At 44.1% G+C, this 9,136-nt stretch overlaps 1 protein-coding gene across 2 annotated transcripts; it reads left to right on the plus strand.

The window, feature by feature from the left end:
* The first annotated feature begins 202 nt into the window (after window positions 1-202).
* Window positions 203-4,427, plus strand: LOC123131578 (probable transcription factor KAN2). 2 transcript variants are annotated; one of them, XM_044551229.1, is made up of 7 exons: window positions 214-414; window positions 456-1,065; window positions 1,243-1,319; window positions 2,240-2,285; window positions 2,410-2,569; window positions 3,866-3,926; window positions 4,016-4,427. In XM_044551229.1, exons 2-7 carry the CDS (start codon window positions 534-536, stop codon window positions 4,136-4,138), a joined length of 999 nt encoding a protein of 332 aa, XP_044407164.1. In that variant the 5' UTR covers window positions 214-414; window positions 456-533; the 3' UTR covers window positions 4,139-4,427. The 2 variants fall into 2 exon arrangements, with proteins under 2 accessions (XP_044407166.1, XP_044407164.1); XM_044551231.1 differs by having other exon boundaries at window positions 203-1,065; window positions 3,869-3,926.
* Window positions 4,428-9,136: the final 4,709 nt, after the last annotated feature.

The raw sequence follows: 9,136 nt of genomic DNA on the forward strand, positions 1-9,136 counted from the left end.
CGTCCACATCACATGTGTGTGTGTGTGTGTGTGTGTGTGTGTGTGTGTGTGTGTGTGTGTGAGAGAGAGAGAGAGAGAGAGAGAGAGAGAGAGAGAGAAACACACACACATTGTCAATTGCCAGAGTCATTTCGCAGCTAGCTAGTCTTGTGCCATTCAATTCGGTAGCACACAGCCACACACACACACACACACGCAATATATACAGTAGCCTCACTCGTCACACATCTCACCCACCCCACCTCACCCTCACCCTCACCCTCACCAAATCCTCCTCCTCCTCTAGCTAGCAAAGCTCACCACCACCAACAAGCAACAACAACACTCATCCATCCATCCGTCCATCCGTCACCAGATCGAGCCAAGAAAGATCCAAGAAATTTCCCAAATTGAGGATCAAGGGAGAAGAATTAGGTTTCAACCTCTTCCTCCATCGATCCACTCAGGAACCTTAGCTAGCTACCATACCTTCTTGGTCTCAAGCCACCTCTTGAAGCAGCAAAAGCTTCGATTAGTTGGAGCAAGCAATTCCCATGGAGCTGTTCCCCCGGCAGCCGGACCTGGCGCTGCAGATCAGCACCAACAGCTCCTCCTCCTCCTCGCCGCCGACCGCACCGCCGGGCAGCTGGGGGCGGCCACCGGACGCCACGACCGGCGCCACCAGCATGGACCACTTCAGCCACCACCTAGGGTTTCTGCGAGCCACCGACATCACCAACAAAGACGGCACGCCGCCGTTGGCGTGGACGCCGCCGCCTTCAGCTGCCACGGCCGCCAGCTACTCCAACCACATCAGCAACCACTACCACCACCGGATGAACGCCTTGCTCAAGCCTATAAGAGGGGTCCCCATCTACCACCACCACCCCTCCTTCCAGCAGCTCCAGCACCAGCACATGGCCATGGCCTACCGGAGCAGCGGCGTTGGCGGCGGCGGCGGCTTCTTGTCGTCGAGGTCGAGGTTCCCGCCCGGGCGGCGGAGCGTGAGGGCGCCGAGGATGCGGTGGACGACCACGCTGCACGCGCGCTTCGTGCACGCCGTCGAGCTCCTAGGGGGCCATGAGAGTATGTACATATGCAGATTTTGTTTACTAGCTATGCCTGGATGCTTAATTTGCAAGATCATTAATTTCCATGAAGTTGGTTTCTTGCTACTCCCAAATTAATTCAGTGATGAAGCTGAATTTGTTAGTGATGTTTTTGTTCTTTCAGTGATTTTTTTATTTGATTGGATTTGATTAGGAGCCACTCCCAAGTCGGTGCTGGAGCTGATGGATGTGAAGGATCTCACCTTGGCACATGTCAAGTCTCACTTGCAGGTGCAATTTTTTTTTCCTTTCAAAGCACACCTCTTTGTTTCAGCTATCTATCTTGTTCTATATATGCTGCATTTTTAATTCCTGATGTCAACAAGAGTGTCTGTCAAAAGGAAAAACAAAGTTCATGGCAGTGTAGCTAGCTTCTTATGCATCCCTCTTATCATTTAGGTAGGTAGCTAACTCTTGAATGCATGAAGGTCCAAGATTATTATTTTTAAATAGAATTATTAGTATATCATCGTATGAGCAGATAAATCCTGAAGAAATTATGAGCAGAGAGAAAAAGAAAGGAAAGAACAGCATGTTAGCTGGTGCTGATCTAGCTTCTGCATGCATTCCTCTGAATTTTGTGTGGAGTGGACTAGACAAGCATTTAGTAATGGAGCAGCTTTTGCAAACCAGGCGGGAGCACAAGGCTTTTGCAGCCGAAAGAAGAAAAAAAAAAGCTGATGAGCATCTGTGTGTACGTGTATGTGCATGTGTGCACTGTTTCTGCTGTAGTAACTGAATTTTTGTGACTGACCGGTGCATGCATGCACTGTTCCTAGCTATACCAGCAGAAAGAAATCAATGCAAGCTTTCACTTTGGTAAATGGATGCAGCAAGACAGCACAGCAAGTACATTGTGGAACAGTTGTTGGATTCGTACCTCAGAATGCACTATGAAATGGCTATAATATATGTACAGCTGAGAAATAATAGTGATGGTAAATGCATGTCGCTAGTACTAATTATGCACTACGGGTATCACAAATCATTGCTAATGATAATACAGTTAATAAAATTTATGGCTGATAGCAGCCCCTTTTTTAGTACGTCTGCACATATGCCAAATCATTGGTCGCATTAAGAGCTGATAGATGCACAAGTTTTTTGTTACGATTACTAATTTAGTTGCATATATCATCTTGTCTTTGCAGATGTATCGCACGATAAAGAGTACCGACAAACCCATGACTTCCCCAGGTATAGTATATATGTATATACTTTGTAGAACTCGAGCACCTACGTACGGGCACGACATGCCATACTTGTATTTATTGAGTATTTGATATCGATTATGAGCGCTAAAACTCAACCATATTTTTAGGACAAAATGAAGGATTCGATAACGGATCAGCGGGTGAGATCTCTGATGAGAGCTTGCCCGAGGCCCTCAACACCCACAGGGGCACAGATCAAAATGGAACCAGCGCAAATTCTCACAGCAGCAGCAGTTACAATGGTGGTCTGTGGAGTAACTCCTCAAGGTACATCAATTTTACTTGATCTATTTAATCTGCCCTGACGTTTTAAATAGCTTATGTACCTTCTTATTTAACCAAAGCATATATTTTTTAAAGGTATTTAGCCAAATAATACTAGTGCTAAACCATATAATATGATATTTTAAATATATAACTATGGGGAGGGCACAACTTCTCCTAATACTTGATCTATATACACACCACAAATGATGGAAAATATACATTGCAAGGTAACAGGAAAGCAGTGAGCACAAGGAACAAAAGACCATTGTAGGAGTAGACAGTACTGTAGTAGTAGTCATACTGATTGCTGCATGCATGCATATGTACGTGCAGCTGTAGATGACATATAGCACCACTGCAAAGATTTGGATGCTTGCCTGATTCATGTTAATGGCAAGAAAGGCTCCCATTTCTGTTTGTTTTAGCCACACAGAGACACAGTGGCAGCATCTCTCTCTCTCTCTCTCTCTCTCTCTCTCTCTCTCTCTCTCTCTTCTACCTTGAGCTGCCTCGCACAACTCTCTCTCTCTCTCTTCTACCTTGAGCTGCCTCGCACAACTCTCTCTCTCTCTCTCTCCACATGCAAATGCAAGAAGGGCTCTGAGGAAAAAGTGGGGATAAGAAATCTTGGCATTGTTCGGTTTGTCCAGTATAGGGTAGACATTTGAAACCTCATGATGGTGCAATGATCCCCTTGAGTAGTTTAATGGCTGAAATGAAAAGTTGGTCCTCTCCACTGTGCATTTTGCATGGACACATACATATGCAGTACACATGTACCAAGGGAGAGCAGGAAGGGGCCCACTTGTCCAGAAAAGATCAAGATGACAAAGTGTACTGGGTACCTACTGAAAATTTACTAGTGCCTCCTTTAGTTCTGCATGAAAAGCCACCCCCACCCCCCAAAAAAATACAATAAATATATACTTTTCTGCATAGTAAAAAGAGGGTCCAAACAAAGGACAAAGTTTGGGGCTTCTTTGGAGTTGTTCAAGAATCATACTACTGGATAGATAACATTTTTAAACATCATCTCGATGTGCACACCGAATGTTCAGTGGTCAACAACTTAATTAAGCATCTTATATATTTCCCAATGCATTGGGGCCCCAGCTATATATCTGGTGATTTCGCATATAGTAATTAAACATATGCTGCAATAATACCATGAATAGTGTTTATTTATCGACTAATGTACTATACATTATGTACAATAGTAATTGTGCCCTGTGGCATATTTGTGACTAAATACCTTTCCTTTGTTTTGCTTAATTTCTCTTTGTTGTGGCTTTGCAGCAGGGTAGGATGGCCTGGTTTAGGCACAAATAGCACTGAAAATAGAGGACAGTGTCACAAGGTAACACATATCAAGCAACACATATATAGTACTATATTTCTACATATACAAGGACCAACTATCATTATATTGACATTTTGCATTTGCAGGAAGCTGATGCATCAAAGAGCCTTGAGATGTCAGCGGAGATGAACGTGTCATGCATCTCCGATCAAACATCGAGCCCGCCGGTGCCGAACCTTGAGTTCACCCTAGGGAGGACACACCATTAAGTAACTAGTTAAACAACAGGTTTCTAGCTAGATTAATTAATTGATCTAGTGTACTCCAGCAACAATAGCTAGATCAAGGTAAAGAGAAAGATGGATGAAACATCTGATCAAGGCCAAAGGTGATGAGATAGAAAGTGATAATCAGTCTCCCCTCCATTATATGTGTGTGTTGGGTAGAGAGAGAGAGAGAGAGAGAGATCTAGGTTGCTAGAGAGAGTGAGAGTGAAGTATCTGATCTTGTTCTCCATGAATGGTATGCTTTATGTATAAAGTGGTCTTATGTTGCTTATTTAAAGTTTGTGCATGGAGAGAGATCTAGAGAGAGAGGGGGGGGGGGCTGTTCATCCATCTTTTTTACTGCCAAATAAAGCTGGAAAAGGAAAAAAGAAGACGAGATTCATCCACGTGCAAGTCACTAAATAACTAAAGCCCAAAAGCGAAAAAGAGAGAAAAGTTTGGATGAGATCTGGACGTACATACAGTGCCTGGTTTTCATGGAATTAATCGGTAAGCGTGTCGTGCAAAGAAAGTTCACATCGAGGAAAGGACGGCCAGAAAAGAAGAGGTCGATGGCTCAATTTGCCTTTGCATCTCTTGTGCAGTGTGTAGCTGTTGTACTAGCATTGGTTGAATCTGTACATGCGTACGTGTTTTTTTTTCAAGAAAATAGGGCAGGATTAATTACTTTACTTCCCTATAAATTATTTTGCATCAATTTTCTTTGGAGGGAAATGTCTTGAGGTGAACATACATAAGCTGTCTATTTGAGCAAACACCGTCACATTTATACCTTGACATAATACTAAGGTGGTGGCATTGCAGCGATAGAATAAGTTCCTCTAGTCTCCTTTTAGTTTCGACGTGTTCGCTCCAACGGATGGCTTGTGAGGGTGTGGTCCGGTGGATCTTGGCAGCCGTATCTATTGTGCCATGTGTCGGGAGTTTGTGTATGTCCAACGCTTGGCATGTACGGACGGTGGTGGTGACACTAGCTCGAATAATCTTCCTTCCATTGACTTACTGGTTTCACAGGGTTTGCCATCGGTCGGCAGAGGTATGCTCGAGGGATGCTGTGAGAATTGAGCAATTCAGGCCGATTTGTCTCCTCAATGTTAGTTTCAAAAATTTTACCAAGGTCGGGACTAACAGGCTCACACAGATTGCGCATTCTGTGGTGTAACAGTCCCAAACTGCTTTCATGCCAGACAGAAATATCCTTGAAGGGGTGGTCGTCCTGCATGAAACACTCCATGAAATCCATTCCAAAAAATTAGATGGAGTAATTTTTAAGGTGGATTTCTAGAAAGCGTACGATAAGGTCAAATGGCCATTCCTCCAACAGTCATTGCGTATGAAAGGTTTTGATGAAGCCTGGCGCCGACAGGTTGAATCATTTACGCAAAAAGGTAGTGTGGGAATTAAAGTTAATGATGACATAGGTCATTACTTCCAGACACATAAAGGCCTAAGACAAGGAGATCCGATGTCCCCTATACTGTTTAACATTGTGGTGGATATGTTAGCAATTTGATAGGAAGGGCTAAGGAAAATGGTCAAGTAGGTGGATTGGTACCTCATCTTATTGATGGATGTGTATCCATCCTTCAGTACGCTGATGATACAATCATCTTTATGGAGCATGACTTGGCCAAGGCGAGAAATATGAAGCTTGTGTTATGCCTATTTGAACAATTGACCGGGTTAAAGATTAACTTTCATAAGAGCGACCTGTTCTGTTTTGGTAGGGCCAAAGACGAACAGGATGCTTATAGGCAATTGTTTGGGTGTGAGTTGGGAGAGTTACCCTTCTCTTACCTGGGGATTCCAATCCACCATCGTAGGCTGACAAACAGAGAGTGGAAGTGCATCGAGGACCGATTTGAGAAGAAAATGAGTTGCTGGAAGGGTAAGCTCATGTCATACGGAGGCCGATTAATCCTGATTAATTCGGTGCTCACGAGTATGCCAATGTTTCTCCTATCGTTCTTTGAGGTCCCACTTAGTGTTAGGAAGAGACTGGACTTCTATCGATCGCGTTTCTTTAGGTAGGGTGATGAGTTTAAAAGAAAATATCGGCTTGCCAAATGGGATATCATCTGTAGACCGAAAGACCAAGGGGGTCTAGGTATTGAGAATCTAGAAGTTAAGAATAAATGCCTTCTTAGCAAGTAGCTGTGGAAGCTCTCATCGGAGAATGATGCTATGTGGGCTCAAATCCTTCGCAGCAAGTACCTCCAGACAAAAACTTTGTCCCATTCACCTTTCTAGAAAGGCCTGATGAAAGTCAAATAGTCCTTGTTTAATAGGACGAAGTTTGTTATTGGAAACGACACGAGTACACGTTTCTAGAAGGATACTTGGCTCGGCGAGACATCCTTGGCCATTCAATATCCGTCTTTATACTGCATTATATTCAACGACGTGAGGTGTTCGCCGCATCGGTCTTTCAATCTACCCCCCTTAATATTCAGTTCCGACGAACGCTAGCGGGCAAATCATTGGGAAGAATGGCTCCGTCTAGTTAGGAGACTGATGGAGGTCCAGCTTTCACAACAACCCGATGAATTACGCTGGAAATTGACTAAGTCTGGAGTATTCACGGTTAAATCAATGTATATTGATGTTATTAATTCGAACTCCATTCCTACGTCCAAGCATGTTTGGGATGTCAAAATTCCTTTGAAAATAAAAGTGTTTATGTGGTTTGTCCATAAACAAATTATTTTAACTAAGGACAACTTGATAAAGCGTAATTGGACAGAACCTACTAGGTGTAGTTTCTGCGATCAGGATGAGACTATCAAACATCTCTTTTTTGATTGCCCGTTGGCCAAGGTACTTTGGCAGACGGTCCACATTGTTGTTAATATCAATCCACCGAATTCTGTTAATGCGTTATTTGGGACATGGCTTAATGGGATTGAGCCTGACTTAGCGAGACATATTCGGGTTGGAGTTTGTGCTTTGCTGTGGACTATCTGGACTTGCAGAAATGATTTGGTTTTTAACAGAATATCATGTATACATTTTTTGCAGGTCATATTCCGAACTACGGCTCTGATCCGTTAGTGGTCGCTACTCACCCAGACGGAGGTCAGGGAGCATTTGGTTACTGGGTCTTTCCGCTGGGGGATGGTAGCTCGGGATATCTTCAACCGGTTTGGATGGCGGTCATGTAATAGGATAGGCAATTAGTTTCCCTATCTAGTTTTAGCCAGCCGGTTGTGGCGTCTTTTCTTGGCTAGTTGGTGTTTCTAGCCCTTATTGGCTCTGTGTGAGCTTTCTATGCTTTTTTATTACTTTTGGAGACCTTTGGAACCATGTTGGCACTACTTTATTTGGTTAATAAGATGGCCGTATGCATCTTTCTGATGCAGAGGCCGGGGAATCCTCCCTTTTCAAAAACAAAAAAATATCAGTCTTGTTGAGGATGTCGACCTTCATGTTGCTTGGTGTGCAAGATGGTTGGCACATGGCAACAAGTTTCCTTTGGTCGGCGGAGGTATGCTAGAAGTTTTCGCAGCACCAACGGTCTAATTGAGGATGGACCTTCATATTGTTATGTGTGCAAGATGGTTGACTTAGTTTCATCGTCCAGACTCTTCAAGAGTGGTGACGCCAAGTCAGAGGGCCGACAACTACAAGCTTGGGGTGGGTCGTCGTTAATGTCAACATTTAATCGACTGTCTTTGTCCCACGTATAGGAGAAGGCTTCAACCGCGGTATTCAAAAGCCATTAGGCCGTTGAAGTTTTTTAAGTGCTTCTGGTGTTTGTTGGTTGTTTTTCATTTCTTTGTTTGCAGTGTTCGCTACCCCTATCCTTGTGATTGTTTCCTTCACATGAATCCGATCTAAAATGTCTCGATATGTTTCCTCTACAAAAACCAAAGTTTTACATGCATCTAGTAAATATTTTGGGGCTCCTTGAATTTAATTTCATTGACCACCTTAATTTGTCTTCCCGTCGCCTTCATTTTTGTCATCCAAATCATCCTCCCTTTTTTCTTAATGTTGCAACCATTCATCATCATATAAGATAGGTCTTAACAGTGAGAAAACATGCATGGATGTCAAGCTAGTTCAAGTAGGGTCTACTCACCATTTATACCCTACACAACTAAACATCATCATACCCTCGCCATCTACACCGGCATGGAGAAAAAGGAAACACACAGACATGCATGCACGTACCCACACCCTTGATAGGTAAGTTATATGGGAAAGGTAGAAAAGATACACCGTCTGTGGCATGACGCCTAGGTCATGAGGTAGAGCCGGCAGAAAGACAGCAATGACTAGTGGGAAGGGTCAAACCTAGATGGCTAAGAAAAGCAGAGAAAGCAAAGCAAATGTGGATGGGGTTTTCACCTGGAAATATGGAGTGGTGGTACTAGTGTGAAGGTGAAAAGGATGGAAAGCCCCTTGTTATTAGCAGCTAGCTAGACCCAGGTGACAGCAGCTGAGTGATAAAAGGGAGAGGCCCCCTTTGCTTTCCCTCACTGATCATGGGAGCTTTCAATTGAATCACTGCTGTGCCTCGCCCGTTTCAGCTTTAAAGCTGGTGTGTGTGTGTGTGTGTGTGTGTGTGTGTGTGTGTGTGTGTGTGGATGCGTGCAGTGTATGCAGATGCAGATGCAGTTGGGACCTCTACCATCTGTCTGCGTCTGACATTGACCCAACCACGGACACAGGCAAGAGAGTGTGTGAGATGTCTGCAAGACTGTGCACTGCCCCTGCGCTCACTCACTCACTCGCCTGCTCAATTATATGAGAATGATTACCATATGATGGAGTCACGGTGGCCTGCACTGCATGGCTGCATCTGCATGCATGGTGTGCATGGGCAGACGGGCTACGGATGGATTGGAGAGGTCGAGCTGACCTACTATATCTCTCTAGGCAATACTATTTATTCTCTTTTCCCTCCTCGCCCCCCTCCTTCTCAGCTGGTTTGCTGGTTGCGTCTGTGGACCTAAAAGCATGCATAGGAGGACACTT

This window comes from Triticum aestivum, chromosome 6A (genome assembly GCF_018294505.1).
Source record: "Triticum aestivum cultivar Chinese Spring chromosome 6A, IWGSC CS RefSeq v2.1, whole genome shotgun sequence".
Classification (NCBI taxonomy): domain Eukaryota; kingdom Viridiplantae; phylum Streptophyta; class Magnoliopsida; order Poales; family Poaceae; genus Triticum; species Triticum aestivum.